Source organism: Microplitis demolitor, chromosome 7 (assembly GCF_026212275.2).
Source record: "Microplitis demolitor isolate Queensland-Clemson2020A chromosome 7, iyMicDemo2.1a, whole genome shotgun sequence".
Classification (NCBI taxonomy): Eukaryota; Metazoa; Arthropoda; class Insecta; order Hymenoptera; family Braconidae; genus Microplitis; species Microplitis demolitor.
This window is the reverse complement of record NC_068551.1, coordinates 22208824-22230430: the sequence shown is the minus strand read 5'-3', so window position 1 is coordinate 22230430 and position 21607 is coordinate 22208824. Positions and strand designations below refer to the sequence as shown.

General features: G+C 33.6%; 4 protein-coding genes across 4 annotated transcripts; 2 read left to right on the top strand and 2 right to left on the bottom strand.

Moving 5' to 3' along the window:
* Positions 1–7708: 7708 nt before the first annotated feature.
* LOC103569431 (cysteine-rich with EGF-like domain protein 2) lies at positions 7709–9608 on the bottom strand. The gene is made up of 4 exons (XM_008546728.2): positions 9207–9608; positions 8470–9130; positions 8298–8393; positions 7709–8216 (listed from the first exon to the last, which is right to left on the bottom strand). Exons 1-4 carry the CDS (start codon positions 9375–9377, stop codon positions 7993–7995), a joined length of 1152 nt encoding a protein of 383 aa, XP_008544950.1. The 5' UTR covers positions 9378–9608; the 3' UTR covers positions 7709–7992.
* A 462-nt stretch (positions 9609–10070) lies between these two features.
* LOC103569433 (coatomer subunit alpha) lies at positions 10071–15462 on the top strand. The gene is made up of 4 exons (XM_008546730.3): positions 10071–10402; positions 11551–12775; positions 12846–14960; positions 15037–15462. Exons 1-4 carry the CDS (start codon positions 10323–10325, stop codon positions 15271–15273), a joined length of 3657 nt encoding a protein of 1218 aa, XP_008544952.1. The 5' UTR covers positions 10071–10322; the 3' UTR covers positions 15274–15462.
* Positions 10443–11332, bottom strand: LOC103569432 (uncharacterized). Its single transcript, XM_008546729.3, has 2 exons — positions 11223–11332; positions 10443–11152 (listed from the first exon to the last, which is right to left on the bottom strand). Exons 1-2 carry the CDS (start codon positions 11250–11252, stop codon positions 10652–10654), a joined length of 531 nt encoding a protein of 176 aa, XP_008544951.2. The 5' UTR covers positions 11253–11332; the 3' UTR covers positions 10443–10651.
* Positions 15463–18164: 2702 nt separating the features above from the next.
* Positions 18165–21175, top strand: LOC103569436 (uncharacterized). Its single transcript, XM_008546732.3, has 8 exons — positions 18165–18631; positions 18695–18850; positions 18930–19041; positions 19146–19302; positions 19366–19555; positions 19618–19743; positions 19820–20380; positions 20475–21175. The coding sequence occupies exons 1-7, from the start codon at positions 18262–18264 to the stop codon at positions 20041–20043; spliced, it is 1335 nt and encodes a 444-aa protein (XP_008544954.1). The 5' UTR covers positions 18165–18261; the 3' UTR covers positions 20044–20380; positions 20475–21175.
* The last annotated feature ends 432 nt before the right edge of the window (positions 21176–21607 follow it).

Here is a 21607-nt window from a genome sequence, read left to right as displayed (position 1 = left end):
ATTCGCCCATTTTATACACAGCTCAACTTGTATATCGCTAATACCTGCCTTCTCTCTCTCTCTCTCTCTCTCTTTCTCTTTTTTTCTTTATTTTTCCCCATTTAAACGTTAAATTACTTTGCTTTACTTTACACTGCACCACACTGTCAATCTTAAAACATTAAACATTTGTAAACCTCTTTTACTTGGGCTAAAAACTATTTCACGTTAAACTGCCTCGGTCATTTAACAATATTCTTTTAAACCATTTAAATTTACCGTTACGAGGATAAAAAAATTGCGGTAAACTATAAAAAATTAAATAAAACGAAAAAAAAGTGACGGAGAGGAGAAAAAAAACCGCAAGTTAGAATCGATTTCGAGAAAGAATAAAAATATAAAGTATAAAATTGTGATACATTTCTTTAAATTTAGCTCTGATATATATGTATATGTATTTGTAATATAATAATAATATTTATCGATTCACACATTTTGTTGTTTCGGTATTTTCGATTGTGTATTACAAACACAATGCTATTGATTCGATTTACATTTATAAATATTTATAGATTGCTCCTTAAAATTACTTACAATAAAAAAAGCTAATAAATAAAATAAAATTAAATTAATTGAATTGAAAATATATACAGACCATTGATAAATATATTATTAGAATTTAAATTTGTATCGCGAATAATAACAAGGAGGAGGACAATAAAAATAAAAAATCATTCAAGTGAAACAGTGTAATCCATCACTTGAATCCCACTAAAATTCTATTAACCACTGGGCACAATTACAATTCCAAATCGATCCACATATTTAAATATAATCAAATTTATTCGACAGGCTCTATCGGGTTTTCAATCAAATTCAAAGCAGTTGAGTCTAAAAAGGTATAGAGACAACATAACAACGCGAAAGAGTGAAAAGAGAACGAAAGGGCACGTGTCCCTTCGCGTAACACACTGACGTACAGACTGGTATGGCGCGAGAGTTCGACCCGCGATCGGTTCGCGTATTATTATTTAAAACAACCCTTCGAGCGATTGAGCAGGGGGTAAAGACTTGGATCCGGGTTTTTTACGCACACTTACGCCCTGACACATGTTAAAGACTTATGTCTGGGTATGTGTAAGTACATAGAAGGGTACTGTGTGTGTATTACGGAGTAGAAAAATTCAGTGGGGGGCTCTAAAGTTGGGGTAAGGTTTAGTTTCAGAGGAAGGGTGAACAGCCTCGCACGTAGACTAGGTCCAGGTGCCAGAATGAAGCCTTTAGGGTTGTTAAAAAATATTGAAGGAAGGGGAGCAACTATTTCCCCTTTTTTTTAGTTGGTCCTTTCTTCAATCGAACATCAATACATAAAAAAAAATTCGATAAGATTCTTTATAATTTTAATTATGGAAAATCAAAACTTTTATATTTTTTTGTTATATCTAAGCGATTTTGAAATAGATATTTTTTTTATCAAAAATAGAAAAAAAATTTTCATAATTTCATAAGAAATTTTCAACAATGTCGTCTAAAACAACACAGAGATAATTATCAAACATATTTTGGGTTTTTTCGGTAAAAATCGTTTGCTGAAAAAAAATTTTACTTTGAAAATTATAAGCGGATCAATCGTGATCATCTCTTCAAAAATTGTAATATGGATATATTACATTGAGTATTGCAAAGTAAAATACGACAAGGATTGGAATTTAAAAGTTTTACTACAAGTCTCCGTTACGAGAAATTTAATTCTGGATGCGCCATCTGTTATCTTCGACCGTGACCACGTCTTGAAAAAAAGTGTGTAGCCTACTCCTCAACTAAACTCTTGTACAACTATTGCTATCTCTCTTGTTGAGTTTCCACGAGCGCTGTCTCTATCCACTTTGTTGTCGTCCTGTTCCACTCGCTTCTAAAGCTCCATCGATAACCGCGAGTACATAACAATTTCGTAAGTAAAAAGAGATAATCATTGATTGACACTCAGGAATGACGTCTTTGCAATTCAATCTGCGTCACTCACGTGGCTTTTGTTTGAATATTTAGCATTACTTGTGGAGTATTCTCTGACGTTCGAGATCTTTAAGAATTGTACGGACAATTGTTTTGCAGGAGTATTTATTAATTAAATTATTTTTATAGCTGGATGACTAGTTATTTTCTATGAAAAAATAGTTAGTTAAATTTCATAATAAATTAATTTCATTAATATTTATTCCAACAAGATGTTAGATTCAGAGTAATTTTTCGACTTTGCAAGTGTTGTTGTAACACAAACACGCTTCTTCAAAAATTGTAATATGGATATATATTACATTAAATATTGCTAAGTTTTCTTATTTAATATTGGAATTTAAAAGTTTTATATTACGCCGTGTACAGGAGAAAAAAAAGCTACAGTGAGCCACCTACTGGCAATTGTAGAATCAATTCACAAGACACTTAGACTTGAGGGAGTATATTGTAGTGTGAATTACATTCCCTTCTATTCCCTTAAGTACAGAGTTTGACAGTCCAAAAGGGTTGTCATGAATAATAGAATCCCGTTGCGTGGTTTCGTGAATGACAACTACTGCGTAAAAAAAAATAAAAGCAACCAAGTCAAGGATTTAGAAAATTTTTTTTATCTTTTTACAAAACACTGCTGAGTGATCGTAATAGGATAGGAGTTCTTTTTCAGTCTCTTCGGAGCGGGCTTGAGGGGGGTTGGGAAGAGGGTTGTCGTGTTGACAAGTTGAGAGAGAATAGAAAGGGTTGGGTTGACAATTTTTTTCATCTATTTATTTTTAAAGTCATTAGTGTTTAACTTGATTTTTATCTAACGTTAAAAATTATAAATTATTTAAAGCTTAAAATATTATTTATTTTTCGGTAATTATATTGAGAAAAAACAAAGCGTTGTAAATATGCAGACGTCACGTTCTTTACAGTGGTTCTTGAAATTAAGTTCGAAATTTATTTGCCCGTAAGATAGACGGTGGAAGATATATTGGAAGGGTCTGAGATGAGATTCGTATAGTACGTGAATATGTGACTCTCTTTGTATGAGACACTTGTGTGTAGGATGACTGCTCAGTGGTTACGTTAGAACATTTATATAGAATAAGAAAAAGGTCGTTGGTTCAGATCCAGCCGGTTGGCTGCAGGCGCTTTTACTTCGCTCCGCAGTGACTTCAACTTCACGTGCATTATATGCGCCTGATACTTTAAACTTTCAAATTATTTAATTTTTAAATAAAAAAATTATATAAAAATTATTTTAACAATTTTGTAGACATTTTAACTGTTAAATCGTTTAATTTTAACAAAAAAAATTATTTTTTAACATCATCTGGGCTACTTCTCGTAGCAGCTTGATCCAAAAATTGTAATATGGATATATATTACATTAAGTATTGCAAATTGTCTTTTGGAAAAATTTGATTATAAAAATTTATAATAACTGTCTTACTAAGAAAATCTTTTGCCGTTTTAGCCATCTATCGGCAAGGCAAATATGAGTTCTTATTTTAGACGAATATAATTATAACTAAATAAAAATTTTTATTATTCCAGTAAATTTGAAACCGTAGTACAATAATTTTTTCTTGGAATTTTGAATAAAATCGATAATTGATTAATTTTCTAGATGTAGGATACAATTCGAAGCTAGAATATAAATCATTTTTGTATACATCACCAGCCTTCACTGACTGAAGCTTTCTTCAAAAATTGTAATATGGATATATATTACATTAAGTATTGCTAATGTTCTTTACAAAAAATTTCCTTATAATACTTTATTTTAAGTCTCTTACTAGAAAAATACTTTGTCGATTCAGCCATCTATCGGCAAGTTACACATTTACATTCAAATTATAAATCATTACTTAATAAATAATTTAAAATTCACTATTAATATTAAAATATTTGTTAACAATAGTAAACATTTTTTTTATTTAAAATTTTAACAAACTAGCTATTCTACATTTTCCACTTAAAAATGGAGCATCAATTTTTTTTTTTTATTGCTAACAAGGATATACATTCCATTAAGTAATACCACAAAAACTCTTAATTTGACACTTAACACCTAGAAAAATCATTGGATAGCCAGGAATCTCATTCGCTTAGCCTTCGAGATAAAAAAAATAAACCTCGTTCAAACTCCACTTGTCTAACGACCGAATAAACTGCCTTCGACTTCTACCCTCGATTTTCCAGCCTGCCCCCACACTCCATCTATCCTTTCGCATCGCTCTAAATAATTCGCGAGCCGAAACTGCAAGCGAAGCGCAATTTGCCATAAACTTTCCTTCTAACGATGACGGAAACAAGCTGAGAGAAAAAGAGTTTCCCGTGAGTTTATATACACATCAAAACTAAACAGACGTGAACACGATTTGTCTGAAATGTACAAACTACACAAACCATCAAGTCTATTATCTGTTTATTTTTAATCTCTCAAACTTTTCTGACCCATCACATCAGCCATCTCCGAAAATCATAACTTAAAATCCACTCTACTCTGTCCAGCCTCTTGTAAATAAAATATAAATACCAAATATAAACTTTCCTTTGAAATATTTATCTCCAAAATAGCAAATTAACAATCCCATCTATTAAAAGACAGAATATTCATTCATAAGTAATAACGACAAAGTTCATTGACTCATATATAATAATACAAGACGCACATAACTTATACACCGTCGTCGCGACGGTAGTTTCCTCATGCTCTCCTACTACTCCCGATCAATCCGATGATGACGATGCTAGTGTCACTTTCCACTATACTGACACACAGTCTATATCTATATAGTTACATATATATGTATATACTGCAGTACCTATACTATTAAACTAGACTTGGAGATGTTTTAAATAATAAATGACCATCACTGTCACTCGGTGTCACCGAATATGCATTCGAACCCTCTTGGAATATGCATTTGTCCCTCGAATCCGTTATCTCACCCCTTTGTACCTTAACTCATCATTGAACCCAGCTCACCCTTTCTCTCTTATATATTCCTATCCTTGTCAACCTCCTCCTTCTCCTCTTACTCCCATTCTTTCTTTTTCTCCCCATACTCGACAACTCCATCTAGCATTTAGCTATCCTTGCTTTCCTAAATTATAAACCATTATGTCATTATTAATTCATAATGCCGGACCTTTCAATTCACCTATCAATTTAGTCCGATGCAACCCCCTAATGCATAAATATAGAAACGAATCGCGTGTGCGGACGTCACAAAATCAACGTGTTATACCGACGTCCAGTTTATACTGAATTAAATACCTTTATAAACGATTACAATTTAAATTCCGACGACAGATGAAAACACTCACGCTTTTGACAATTGATTTTTATAATTTAATTATTCTCGTCACGTGGCCATAACCAACATCAAGCCGGAAGCTAAACTCTATTTTAAATTTACGGCTCGATAGTCATTAAATATTCTCATTACTCTAGATTAATAAAAAAAAAAAAGAAAATTCGTTCGACTGAAATAGAGACAAGACATTCCGGCTGATTAATTTTTCATGAAATATAAAAACGGAAGTTTTTATTAAAAATTTTTACAGCGACTTAATCAAGATTATTAAAAAATTCAGATTATCGGATTAAATTTTCGACTAATTAGATAAATTGAAATATAACTGACATGATTACGGAGATAAAGTTAATCAAGAAGAGCCCCGTGAAATTGAATTACAAAAACTAAATTATAATCTATAATGTGTGTATTACTAAAATTATTATTGCGAGCAGAGGGATCTTGTGGTATGAGATGTGTGCATAATTTAAAAGAGAATATGAGAGGCTTCCTCGCAGATATATATCTCTCGTCCCGTTTCTCTTTCTCGCGTTCGCGACCTACGCTCGCACCTCGCTCTTTATCTTTCTCAATATACCAGACTATTATTCAATTCTATGAAGCATCATTTGAGCAGCTGCCAGTCTATTCAAAATTGTCAAATGGATATAGACATTATTCCAACTGCTTAAATGTGTGACAATTACGCCAAGACTTAATGCGGATACCCGATTGATAATTCATTTTCTTCTTAAAAAAGCTCCTCATAATCGCTATTGTGATCTCACTCATATATATCACGGTAAACTATGGAAAAAAAAAATTTATAAAAATTCCAAGTCATTAATTATGTATTCTGTTAGGGAAATATTTTGGAAAACTAAAATAAGTTTCAATCAGTAATGATTTTAGATGTGATATGGATCTAGAAGAGTAACCGCAGCTCACAACACGAAGTGGTCCTCTGAGAGGGTGACCCAGCACCAACTTTTTTTTTCGGGGATCGATGGGCCTTAAATCGATTTTATATCATTCGTAGACACAAAAATAAGTAAAATAAATCCAATTCGTGGTCAAAAAAAATTTTTACGTGGCCCCAGATCCATCATAACATCTCACAGTAGCTCACAACACGCTATTGAGTTCGTCAACGATCAGTTCTTTAAATTTTTAAATTTTTCTGAAAAAATCAACCCACAATGACTCTTTCTTCATTGACGAAGTTGGAAAAACTTAAAAATATTTAAATACAAAATTTATCTGCCGAGCTTGTGAAATATTAAACTAATTGCCTGGCAATAAACTTATTTTTATACTGAGATGTCAGGGCTTACAAAAAAGTACGTTATAAAATCCGATCGCAGGGCGAACATAAAAAGTTTCACGCCCTCCCCCTTATCCATCTATAGTTTATTTCGTTTTATTTTTTTTTTCACTTTTCATCCATCGTCATCGATTGGCCCCCGTAGAGGCGCAAGAGCTGCCTAATATCTAACCCCGTTTCCAGAAAAAGGATCCTCAAGTACCGAGAGCAGTGTTCTCTGCTCAGATTCATACGTAAAAAAATATATATAGAAATGCTGGCTCGTAGCGAATGGTACAGAGGCCAAGGGGGTAACCCGCAGCGCAAGTGGGGTTTGTTGCTCGTTGCTGGGATTCGTATGAAACTTAAATGAAAAAAATAAAAATTATAGTTTGAGAGAGATAAAAATAAAGTAAGCGGCTGCATGAGTTATCCATTATCCATTATATATATTTTTAACCCTCGTGGGTTAAAAAAATCCAGAAATCCTATTGACAATCACCCTATCGTGGAAATATCTGTAGAGGAAGGAAGGAAGGAAGGATTTTTGAAAACCCCGTGACAAAAGTATTCGGCACTATATTTTACCCCTAACTTGTGCTATTTTAAGCTACGGCTAATAGAGAAAAAAAATATATATAAAAGGGATACTCTTATATATTATTATATATAAAAAGAACAAAACTATTGTATTACTTTACGCAGACGCTCAAAGGTCGCTGAGGTTCTTAAAAAAAATAAAACTTTTTAAATAATCGCAGCATTTCCTGCTCTGTTAAATTTTTTACGCACGGTATTGTCGACCGGAACGCTGATACCCAGTATCGCAACACCATGGGGATTAACGTCTTTTATTTTCCTCTTGCGCTCCACAACAAAGTAAAGTAAAAAAATTTCAACAAAAACCTCCATACTTTCGGATTTCGCAGATAACAGTCGCCGTCTTTTCAGAAATTTTATTATTCGTTTTAAATCTTGCAAACTGAACCCCCAGTTTTTTTTAGATTCTCAACTTATATAATAATTAATAATTACTTATAATAATCAATAACTCTAATGAATATACATTTTATATTAAAATTTTATTAAATCAGTTGATAATTTCGGACACGGATTTTAATTTTTGATAATCTCTTGTTCAATTAAATCAATAGTAATTAGAAAAATCAATTACTTAAATTTATGAATTACATTAAAATTGGAAGTATTTAAATTCAATCTGCAACCCAATTTCATTCAATAAATGAATAAATAGTCAGTTGTATATTAAAATATTTACAAAAAATGTAAAAACTTAGAGATCTATGAGATCTAGACAATTCTACTGTACAAAATTAAAATTAATAACAAAATAATAAATGACTTAGGAGTATTTTGTGACTAAAACGTATTAAAAAATAAAATCTAATGTGCTGGTGGTAAAAAGTCAAGATTTGGCGTGGTATGTTGGACATTAGTGGTAGCAATCAGGTATTCAGACACAGATATGTAGAGTGCGACCATTAAACCGATAACACTAGCTGCATAGACATTACCCCGCAGAATAATAAAAGTTGCGAGACACAATCCAAAGTAAGTTGCATATCGCGCCCAATTCTCGCGGCGTTTACGACCAAGAATATCCGTATCTGCATTAAAAAGAATACATCTCATACTCTTATCTCTTTAATTATCAACATTTATTTACAATTACAATTCGTCTTTCTTACTTATACAAATATTGTCTTTTTTCTCGTAGTCATCCGCACATTTGGTACACATGTCCGGGCCATCTGCTGTGCATCCATTGCAAGCCCGGTCGCATTCTGAAACCAAATAATCAATTAATCATCAGAATACTCAATGATTATAAGGAATAATTATAAAAAAATTTTTACTCACTTAGACATGAGTATCCGCCGTCTTTGTTGACGCAGAACTGGTTACCAGGACAGTATTTCTCGCTTTTGACGCATTCGTTTACGTCAGCACATCCTTTGTCTTGATTAATCACCCATCCTTTCTTGCAATCTCCAACACAATCAGCAGCTCCAGCACCTGTGCATCCATCAGCGCAGGCATCGTGACAACTCGAGCATAATAATTTTATTTCATCTTTGTACGACTGGTAATACTTTTTATCACACTCTCCACATTGATCTCCAGTGTATCCTTTGTCGCAGAGACACGTCCCGTTGCCTTTTCGCGTACCGGCACCGCGACATTTTCCGTTATTATTGCAAACGTTATCAGGATAACCGGGACACGCAGTACACTCTTTGCCCCAGTGGTCTTTCGGGCAGCATCGTGCTGTGAAATCAACGCAAATGTAGCTGAACAAGTCTGGATGTTGGTCCTGGAACTTGAACCACCACTCCTCTATCGTAGCTTCCAGTTCTTCGGCCAGGTCGTGGCACTGGATCTCACCTCGGACTACATCCTTGCAAAGATTTTCTTGGATTTCTGTGAGTCTTACTTCACTCCGGGCGTAGGATTTCTGGTTATCTTCCTCCCATGCCGTGTCACCGCCTTCAAATTTCCCACGTTTTGTTTTTTCAACACCCTGTTATCAAATAAAATCAAATCATCAGCTACTTAATAAATAATTTAATTTAATCACTCTTAATAATTAAAATTACCTTTTGGAAACTTTCAATAAGTACTCGGCAGGCAGCACAGTCGGGCAATTTTTCGGAACGGAGTTTTTCAGCCTTTACATCAGTCGGTGGCGGTAATGAAGCTGCGCTAAATGTAATTGAGCAAATTGTCAGGATTGTTGGTGCTAATAAAATAATCTTTATATATCTCATATTAATTCACACAGCTCTTTTTTAACTTTTTTTTTTTTTAATAATATTGAGTGAAAATTTATTTGAACTTTTTCACAAATTTAATTTTTTGAACGGACTCAATGTTAATAAATAAAATTGTTATTTAAATTATGGGTAAAAATAGCCAATTGTTAAATAGGTTGGAGTTGTTAAAAATGTTGACTGTTGACAGCAACAAAGGCCACCTGACAGACTAGATCCAATGGCAACAGAGCATGCGTCAGTTTTATAGCCAATCATTTGCTACCGCGTAGAATTTTATAAATTTTTAGCTGACAAATAAAAATATAAATCAAAAATTATAAATAAACCTCTTCATATTTCATGTTCATGCATTGATTACTTTTAATTACCATTAATTATTATTAATTACTAGTTAAAAAATTAATTGTAGAAAGTGATTATGGAAACGTCAAGAAAATTTATTTAAATTTTAAATCTATGAAAAAAATATTTGAATTTATTTTTTATATTTTTAAAATAAATATTTAATTTTAATTAAATAAATTTATCTAATGGTAATTCTCAGAGATTTGAATATTTTCTGACAGATGGAGGAAGTCGTATCTTTTATCACTTTAATTTCTGGAAAAAAATTTTATTTTTTAGTAAATCAGTGAGAAAGTTTTACAATTACAATTTCTGATTGTAAACTCGACTCATTTAACTTTTAAAATTAAAATACAGAATCGACTTCAATGAAAATAAAACTTAAAATCCATTCACAACAAAGTGACGTTTAAATTCACCGGGAGGGCGCGCAATGCGCGATACGTCAAATTGCGGATGTAATCAAAATCAAGTGACGTGTCGTATGCCGAGTTAACAAAATACTTGCAGGAATAATTTAATCTACTGTATGTTGTAAAAATAATTAAATTCAGCATACAGATAGTAATTAAATAAAATACTAATTAATTCAAAATGCTGACTAAATTCGAAACGAAGTCAGCTCGTGTCAAAGGGTTGTCTTTTCATCCGAAAAGACCATGGATCCTAGCAAGGTAACCTTCAAAAACTTTATATTAATTAATTTATTTATTTAAAATAACTAATTACTAACTAATCTACTAGTTTTTTAAATTATAATTAATTTTCTACGATAAAAAAATTTATCATAATTTATTTAAATCTTTTTATTTAAAAATCAACTCCAAATCTGTTACATTCCATCACTTGTTGAATTTGAATTCAAATAATTATTTAAATTTTTGAATACATTTACAATTAATAAAATACTAGTATTTTTAAATTCAAGAAGTTGTTGAATTTTTAGCATCAATTCTATTTTTTATCTCCGTTGAATTATCAGCAGATATTTTGACTTCTATTGTAGCTCCAGTCTGCTTCAAAGTGTCATTACCCTGCCCGTCAATTTTATTTTCAATTGCAACTGTCCCATTGGCAGCTAATTTCTCACCAGACTTTCTTCCAGAATCTAATTTATCATTTTTCACCTCATTTTTGTCACCACTTACAACTGGATCATTACTTTTACGAGCCGCACCACCAGTTTGATTGACAACCGTGATAAGATTATCCCCAGAATCAGCAGAAGGTGTCGTCGCGCTCTCGGGAGCTGCTTGAGGCGTGAGCCAAAATTGTATACGATACGCGAATTCATTTGGCTGATAATAAGACGGCTGGAACGGTATCTGCGGGAACGGGTACTGGTATCCAAATAAATTTGGTGCTGGGTATAATACCTGTCGCTTCTTTAAATTGCCCGCCAGACTTTCCCTGGCCCCCAGCATCTGCAACCAAAATCACATTCTTGTCTAATAAAAGCCAAATAAATTTTAAAAAAATAAATAAATGACTTACAGAAATAAAAACAAAATAAATAGTCCACATATTTAATAATTGATGAATAATTTTCTGTGTTAGCTATGAATCAACAAAACTTACTGCGTAAAAATAAAATTTTCTTTAAACGAACAGTAATTATTATTGCCCAGATTAGCTATCGCGAATTCAAAGGCAATAAAACATCATAAATCTATTTGTTGGTCATTAAAATTAAAATATAAACTCTTACAATGGTTATTTAGAAAAGTTAATCAATAAATCATAACAATAGTCAGCAGCAACTCAATCAATTATTCATTTTTATAAATAAAATATATATTTAATATTTTATTTTTCACAACAGTTTACACAATGGAGTTATCCAGCTGTGGGATTACCGGATGTGCACGCTGCTGGAGAAATTCGACGAGCATGATGGACCAGTTAGAGGAATCTGCTTCCACAATCAGCAGCCGCTGTTTGTTTCCGGTGGCGATGACTACAAAATCAAGGTATGGAATTACAAGCAACGTCGCTGTATATTTACGCTGCTTGGTCACTTGGACTACATTCGTACGACAGTATTTCATCATGAGTATCCATGGATCTTGAGTGCCTCTGATGACCAGACGATAAGGATCTGGAACTGGCAGAGTCGCGCGTGTATTTGCGTACTTACTGGTCACAATCACTACGTCATGTGCGCACAGTTTCATCCTTCGGAGGATATGATTGTCTCTGCGTCACTGGATCAGACGGTTCGTGTTTGGGACATCTCGGGATTGAGGAAGAAAAACGTTGCGCCAGGGCCTGGTGGGCTGGAGGAGCACCTGAAGAATCCTGGAACCACGGATTTATTTGGACAAGCAGATGCTGTTGTTAAGCACGTCCTGGAAGGTCATGACCGTGGAGTGAACTGGGCCAGCTTCAATCCAACTCTGCCACTGATTGTCTCCGGTGCCGACGATCGGCAGATCAAGATGTGGAGAATGACTGACATGAAGGCCTGGGAAGTTGATACTTGTCGCGGGCACTACAACAACGTGTCCTGTGTACTTTTCCACCCACGTCAGGATTTGATACTTTCCAACTCTGAGGACAAGAGCATCAGAGTCTGGGACATGGCCAAGCGCGGCTGTCTCCAGACATTCCGCAGAGAGCACGAAAGATTCTGGGTGCTCGCCGCTCATCCAACTTTGAACCTCTTCGCAGCTGGACATGACTCGGGGATGATTATTTTCAAACTCGAGCGCGAGCGTCCGGCTTACGCAGTACATGGCAACCTTCTGTACTACGTCAAGGAAAGATATCTTCGTAAATTGGACTTTACTACATCAAAAGACACCGCGGTGATGCAGCTCCGTGGAGGAGGAAAAACTCCAGCCTTCAGTATGTCATACAATCAAGCTGAGAACGCGGTTCTTATTTGCACCAGGTGCGCTACTAACATTGAAAACAGCACCTACGACTTGTACATGATCCCCAAGGACGGAGACTCGAATACTGATCCTGAAACCAAGAGAGCTTCTGGTGTCACTGCTATCTGGGTCGCGAGAAACCGCTTCGCTGTTCTAGATCGCGGATACTCGGTAATTATTTAATTCAATTTAATAATAATTCAATAAACGATTCATTTTTAACTCTTGTTATTTATTTCAGCTGGTGATAAAAAATCTGAAGAACGAAGTAACGAAAAAAGTCCAGATCCCGAACTGTGATGAAATATTTTACGCAGGAACCGGCATGCTTCTGCTTCGCGACTCGGACCAGCTGATACTTTTTGATGTTCAGCAGAAACGTCAGCTCGCTGAAGTAAGAATTTCAAAATGTCGTTACGTGGTCTGGTCTAATGACATGTCACACGTGGCGTTGCTATCAAAACACACGGTAAATATTTGCAACCGTAAATTGGAGTCTCTGTGCTCAATATCCGAGAACACGAGAGTAAAGTCCGGAGCTTGGGATGACTCGGGCGTTTTTATTTACACGACTAGCAATCATATCAAGTATGCCATCAATTCTGGTGACCATGGAATTATTCGTACTCTGGACCTTCCTATTTACGTAACGCGTGTCAAGGGCAACCAAGTCTATTGTCTGGACCGCGAATGCAGGCCTAGGGTTTTAAGAATCGACCCGACTGAGTATAAATTTAAACTTGCGTTGATCAATAGAAAGTATGAAGAAGTTTTGCACATGGTGAGAACTGCCAATTTGGTAGGTCAGTCTATCATAGCGTATCTCCAACAGAAAGGATACCCGGAGGTAGCTCTGCATTTTGTCAAAGACGAGAAGACTCGCTTTGGACTTGCGCTGGAGTGCGGAAACATTGAGGTTGCTCTCGAAGCAGCTAGAACTCTTGACCAAAAAGCTTGCTGGGAGAGTCTAGCCCAAGCTGCTCTGCTGCAAGGTAATCACCAAGTAGTGGAGATGTGCTACCAGCGGACAAAGAATTTTGAGAAGCTGTCATTCCTCTACTTACTCACCGGTAACCTGGACAAATTAAAGAAGATGACAAAGATCGCGGAGATACGCAAAGACGTATCGGGACAGTACCAAGGAAGTCTTTTGCTTGGAGATATTTATGAACGGGCAAAAATTCTCAAAGAAGCTGGACAAACTTCACTGGCCGCGGTGACCAAAAAAATTCACGGTATTGCCAACGAAGAGGATGAGGAACAAGTTGCTTTGATTGGTGACGAGTTCCAGGAATTGGAACGCGGTGCGATTTATTTACGACCTCTGATACCAGCTCAGCAGGTGGAGAACAATTGGCCGCTGTTGACTGTCTCCAAGGGCTTCTTTGAAGGTGCGATGATGTCACGAGGTAAGAGCCAGGTCGCTGCAGCTCTAGCTGCTGTCGAGACCGAAGACGACGCTGGAGTCGCCGAAGGCTGGGGCAATGACGAAGAATTGGGCATCGATGACGAAGAAGGAGTTGAGGGTGGCGAAGCCGGTGAAGATGGTGAAGAAGGTGGCGCTGGATGGGAAGTTGAGGATGTCGACTTGCCTCCAGAGTTGGAGACCAACGTCGCCACGGCTGAAGACGGATACTTTGCAGCTCCGACCAAAGGAGTTCCGCCGTCTCACCACTGGGTCAACAATTCTCAGCTCGCAGTCGACCACATCCTCGCCGGCTCCTTCGAGACAGCTTGCCGCCTCCTGCATGACCAAGTTGGAGTCACCGAATTCCAGGCCTACCAAGCGCATTTCCTCAACACTTTCGCAAGATCACGCACCAGTTACTCCTGTCTGCCCAATATTCCTTCTCTAAATGCTTACCCGCTGCGTAACTGGAAGACCGCGACGCTAAAAACTGGTCTACCAGCAGTAGGACTCCAGCTGACGGAGTTAGTCCAGCGTCTGCAAGTCTGCTACCAGCTGACAACCGGCGGTAAATTTACAGAAGCCATTGAAAAATTGCAAGCTATTCTTCTGAGCGTTCCACTGCTGGTCGTTGACACCAGACAAGACATCGCCGAGGCTCAGCAGCTCATTCAGATCTGCCGCGAATACATTCTGGGTCTGAAAATGGAGAGCGAACGTAAGAATGCTCCAAAAGCAACGCTCGCTGAACAAAAAAGAGTTTGCGAAATGGCCGCGTACTTTACGCACTGCAATCTACAGCCAGTTCATCAGATCCTGACACTTAGAACTGCTGTTAACTTATTCTTCAAATTGAAGAACTACAAAACTACTGCGTCGTTCGCTAGACGCCTGCTGGAGCTGGGACCTAGAGCTGAAGTTGCTCAGCAAGTCAGAAAGATTCTTCAGGTTTGTTTCTACTGTTCACTGAAATGTATTTTATTTATTTATCCATTGACCTAATAATTAATTTTTTAAATTTCAGGCTTGTGACAAGAACCCAGTTGACGAACAACAGTTGCTCTACGATGAGCACAACCCCTTCTCACTCTGTGCTTCGACATACACGCCAATTTACCGAGGAAAGCCCGAGGTCAAGTGTCCTCTCTGCGGTGCCAGCTACCACCCGCAGTTCAAAGACTCTCTTTGCAAAGTCTGCGACGTCGCTCAGGTCGGAAAAGAGTGCATAGGATTGAGAATAAGTTCTCTGCAATTCCGATAAATATAAAAAAGAATTTATCTTTTATTAATTGAAACAAATATTATTTTTCGTTTTTCATAAATCGAATGTATTTTAATTAGCATTTAATCTCAGTATAAACTACTTGAATTATTTTATAAGCGTATTTGTAATTAATAATTTTGTCATTATCAATTATATAATTATATAAATAAATATATTATAGACAAATCCAAAAGTGTAAAAATAAAATTATTATTAATTTAAAATTTTGTACCAGGAGCAAAAAATTGATACGTCCTTGCACCTCTGCAGGGGTACTTTTCTTCAGGGTACGTCATTATGGTTCCTGTAATGCTATATATATCTATATATTCAAATTCATATAAAAATTATTTATCTTCTCGACTTGACTCTCCCATTACTGAATTTTTACAATTTCCCCAAAAATTTAATTTATTTTCTCATTACTAATTTTTTCTTACATATTTATTTTAAAATTCATTATAATATTTTAACGTTTGTTAAAATTCATAAAATTTAATACGTAGCTACTTTACTTGATAGTAAAACTTCTACTTAACATTTTCCCAGAATTTTAAGATCTGGTACTGCAGATAATAAATGTATGACGTTGTTCGTCTTGAAGGCGTCTCGGGTCTAAGTACTATAGCATACAATTATTGAATGCTCCCGCATTACCCCAGGTACTTTTCCCCATTTATATTTAGCAGTGTCCTTTCCCAGTAGTACTCTAATGACTACTTGCCTCAACTTGTTCAAAATTAAATGTAATGAATTTTCTAACTTGCAGCTCTTACTCTCACTTAAATTTTATTTATAAAATTTATTTAATCTCTTTCTTCTTTCATCTTCGAACGATTAGTCATAATTACAAGTAAAAAAATGCTACTAAGTAATGACACTGAGTCTAAATCTACTTATTGAATTTTCCAAATTGTGATTAAGAAATATATAATAAATACTTAATTGCTTGCATAATTTGTTGGCACCAATTGTTTGCTTGTTTACCCCACCTCTTAGCCGAAGATCTCCCACCTTTGCAATTTTCTACCTGCAGGGGTCAAGTTTAAATCATTTGTAGTCAAAGTTTTGGGTCGGTCAGATCTTCAAAGTAATTTGAATAATTTCATTTCTGAATATTCTTCAGTCAAGTTAAAGTGCCAGCTGTGAAAGTGTAAATTTAATATTCAAAATGAAGAAACCAGAGGATTTCCCCGGTATAATCTCCAAGCTAACTGAAGACATGGCCAAATACAAGGCCCACCGTTTCGCATATTCATCAAAGCAGCTGAAGAAAAAACTGTTGAAGATAATTGAAAAAACAATGGGTGAAATTAAACGATCAATTAACGTTGTGTCTATGGAAATAAATAATCTAAAAGCTCAATATAATAATTCCGCCAAAGTTAACGTTGAAGATTTAATGCGAAGTGGTAATAACGATAAAAGTGACAGTGATTTGAATTATCTTCGCGGGGCTGTGAAACACTTGCAGAAATTAATTCGCGATTCCGCGAGGGATAAATATTCTTACTCAGAAGAATTTGATAGCGTAATTTCGATGATCCCTGCGTACGGTGCAATGTCACCGGAATTTCCGGTAAATTCGCTGTTCCTGGGGATTTTGGAAGAAGACGAGATGATGGAGACTGAACAAAGTGAAACGAGGGAGTACTTTAAGAAGAAGATGGAGAGTTTGTTGGCCGAGAGAAACCGTATTGACGAGATATTCCTGACAAAGTTGAAATTATTTATTCAAGTGCAAAAGATATTGCTGACTGACGCTGAAAATAATTACTCATTTCTGCTCAATAATTCTATTGACGATCTGTCTACTGTACAACATTTTGCTAGATACTGTAAAAAAGGATTTCTTGATTCTTTGGATTAATTTTTTTAATTATCATTTATTTATCTTCCTGCGTAACAGAATAAAATAGAGGCCACTGAGCTTTTAATCTATGCACTATTTGAGTACACGTGTACGCGGGAAGATATAAAGTAAGAGACCCGGTAACCGATCAGGGCATTAATACCCAGTTACTGATATATTTGTATATCCATATTTACTGTGTCTCTTACTTTATTCATAATTTTATTAATTCAGTTTTTTTTATAGAATTACGTTTATATTTATCATTTATCATTTTATCATAAATTCATTTAAATGAATTATAAAAAATTTTTTAAAAAGTTTATATTCAGAATAAAACATTTGGGTTTATAAAAAATAGATTATTTGTAACAATGATAAATATATAAATTATTGGATTTTTGTCCAACAAAATTTAAAAATCCGAATTAATTTTTCAAAAATTTAAATGTATATCAAAGATTTTTATCATAAAAAAAATTTAATTATTTATTTTTCATTTTCGCTAATTCTGATGAAATATTTTTTATTTAAAAGTCACTTGTATTTGCAAAATACATTGGAACAAAAATTCATTTATTCATACACATTATTTCATTAATTTTTATATTTTATATAAAATCATATTCATTAGATTGATTTGATATTTTCTATATTGTGAATTATGCAAAAATGTTTTTTTCAAAAATTTATAATTTAAATAAAACATTAATATTTTTAAAAAATACATGTATTTTTAATTTAACTCTAAGGTTCTAAATTTGTATTCATTTTTACTTCATAAATAAATATCAAAGTTTTTTATCTTAAAAAAAAAATTACTTATTTTGCATTCCCTCTATCCTCAATAAAATATTTTAAGTTTAAATCTAATATCTAATTTTAATATAGAATATAATAAATTAAAATTTAATCATTATAGATAAAAATATTTGTTCATAAATCGCGTCATATATTTTGTACAGTAACAACTTATAAATTGACTAATTATTTCTCGAATAATTACGAGTATTCTTCAATGCATCAAATAAAAATATCGCGCCTTATAATTAATCAGTACTCTATCTAATGTCTCTGAATCGTTCAATTAAAAAAAAAATATTCATAAGTTTTTTTTATTAAATATATAAAATATGGGTCGATTTCCCGATCATTTATTTTTGAAAATTTTCAAGCGACTCTCCGTTCGAAAACTTATTTTTTTGAAAATTGTTCACAAACGTTTCTATAATTTGATAACTAAATTGCTGAGTAAGAAAAAAAATTTATGGAGAGATGCTGCTCAGGCAGACATTCCTCGATCAGTTCTCTGTTTGTTCATTAAAAAACGGTTGCCTTCAGTACGCGCTGATAATTATTATCAACTGGATGACGAAGATTTTTGGAAAAATATTCATTTGATTCGCAATAAATGGGAAGCTTGTGCTTCTCTGGCTGTTGATCATGAGCAAAAGATAGTACAGGATTTACTAGATGGACATGTGTCTTGCATTGCTACTTCCGGTAATTATTCATCTTTTTTAATTAACAATTTCTCATATTAATTTTTTGATTTTTTATATTTAGATAAATATTTAGCCATTGGAACAAAAGGATCTAAAGTAAATGTTTATAAAGAACGAGATAATTATCATGACTATGATGGCAATCGATACGAGTTTTTATTCGGAAGACCTGGTAGTGAAGATCAATCAATTGTTAAATTAATTTACTGGTACACGAGTAAAGTATTCATTTTAATTACATAAATTACGATTATTTTTAGCATTGATTAGTTAATGAGTAATTTAACTGGTTTCAGATAAAAAAAAAATAATTGTTACTCTGTCGAAAAATAATAATTTGAAATTTTGGGATTTGGTGACTGGGAAAGAATTTATCGACCGCCAGGAATACTCAGCTGAAAATATATGGTAGTTTTAATATTCATAATTTTTATCTTCTAGAATTATTTAACTCACTATCAGTGAGTCATATATTTAACATACATTTTATAAAATGTCTTTGATGGTTTCAGTGCCGGCACAGATGGAAGTTTCTATTCTGAATTTCACGGTACTGTTTTATCATATACATTTAAATTTGGAATATTCATCAAAAGGCTACACGAAGCTGATTTGGATCAAGAAAAGGATGAAGATTATCCTGTTGATTTACTATCAGTAGAAAAAAATGTAAAATAATAAATTTAATTATTTTTATTATCAGAATTTTTTATTGCCATTTTTTTGCTGCAGATAAAAGTCATTTGGCCACAAGCTGAACTTATTAATATTGCTGATATTTTGATGCCACAACCAAATAACAGTAATACTGTCACCACAAGTTCATATTCAATAAAATTACCTGCAAGAGCGACAAAAGCAGAAAATAAAAAATTTTATTTGCTATCTTTAGAAAATTCTAGGAGTATTATTGCAACTTATGGTGAATATTTCTAATTATTTTTTTTAATGAACAGTTTTTTTAAAATATTTGAATATTTGCAGATAACTACTTTGCTATCCATCAAGAATATAATAATTGGCGGGAATTTGATATGTTGGACTGCTTGGGAGGAAAAATAACATATGTGACTTTACATGGAGACCTTTTAATTTTGAATATCCTCAAAGGTCTGTATATCATTTTATCCAGTTATTTTGAATTGTTGGGTTGAATTTCAGATTTAAATAATAAAATATTTTTTAGTGTCTGGACAAGCGGTTACGCGGGTAAATACAGCTAATAGTTTTTTTAGCTGCAAGGATGTGCAAGATTTCTACACAATGCAATCAAAAGAAATGAGCTCTGGAAATTCAAAAATTTTCGCAGTTGATACAATTGATAACAGAAATTATCCAGCGTTGGCGGTGACTACAGAAAATTTTGTCAATATTATTTATTTCCATCCAATGCAAGATTTTTTTTTCTAGCTGTCTAGTTTATAAATTAGAGAAAAAAAATTATCAATGTATGAAAAAAATTTAATTAATTATTGTGTATAATAAATTTATCAACTGCAATTATAAATTTTAATTTATGTAATTACTTTTAAAAAAGTTTATATATACAATTGAATTTAAATTTCCCTCTCTGGTTACGTCACCCACAAAAACCGCGTGCTTTTATCCCCACCCGGAATTCAATTTGCACAAACGAAAATGATATTTATTTATATTTTTAATTACATATTGTCTTTAGTTTCGTATCTATTTTGTGTACGAGCAATCGAACCGAATTATTTTTTAACTTTTCTTCTCAACAATTATCGTAAGTTTATTTCTTCTTTTTTTTTTTTTTTTTTCGATGAAATTTAAAAAAATAATTTGCGGCTGAAATTAATTTGAAATTTTTAATAATTTAGATAGAAGATGGCAACTATTGAATTAAATTCAAACGAAGAAAAATTATCTGCTGATGAATTTAGTGCGCTGTGTGAAATAAAATATCTGCGTAAGACTTTATCATTTTTACAGAAACGTGTTCGAAGAAAAGCGCGAATTCAGTACCCGTATTATTTAATGTACGATCAGATAATTGGAAAATTACCGAAGTACGCTGAACAGTCATCTGAATTTCCGGTCCATCTCCAGTTTGAAGGAATTTGGGAGGATCCAGACGATTCCCGTGACCGGAATACGATGCACCCTGTTCAGTATTACAAGAAAAAAATTCGCTCTCTTGAAGAGCAGTATATTTCAAAACTCGACAAATTGATGGACGATCAAGGCCAGCTTGCCAATGAAGTCAAAAAGGCTCTCCGTGTTGAAAAAGCTAAAGAAAACAGTTTTCTGAGAAAAGTTTCATTTGACAATTCCTGGATGGTCAAACTTTCCGCGAAAAACAAAACTTCCGGGTTCCTCGATGATCTTGATTGACCTCCGATTTATGCTCGCGAATCGATTGCCAAAATCGAACTTTCCTGATATGTATTACAGTCATAAGTTATTTTTATTTATAAATATCTACTATTAGTCATGCCATAACTATACTCTATTTATTTATTTATTTATTTATTTAAATAGCCAACAATAAAATCATCTTGCTATCAGACTTGTATTTTTTATCTAATAATATTACTCACATATTTAATTCATAAGTAACAAAATTATTTTTACTACTTCCGGTAATATTTTAAAAACGCAGTAACGGAGTTTGAATTTTCGCGCCCGATTCGAAATTTCAAATACTCAAATTTTTAAACTTATTAAATTAAAATAAATAAATAAGTTATTTAATTTAAATATTTCATTAAAAAATAAATAATTAATTAAAAAAAAAAAAAATTGGAGTTTCCATCAACGGGAAGATTAACTGGTCCAGTTTCTATGTCGATTTTATCAGCAGCCTTCAATTGCGTTGTACATGTTATCGTTTGTAAAAATTTCTAATTATAAATTATAAATAAAAATTATTTAAAAAAACTTGAAATAATTTAAAAAATAAAAAGAAATATTATTTAGTTGCAGTAACAAATTCCCTAGAAAATTTAAAAAT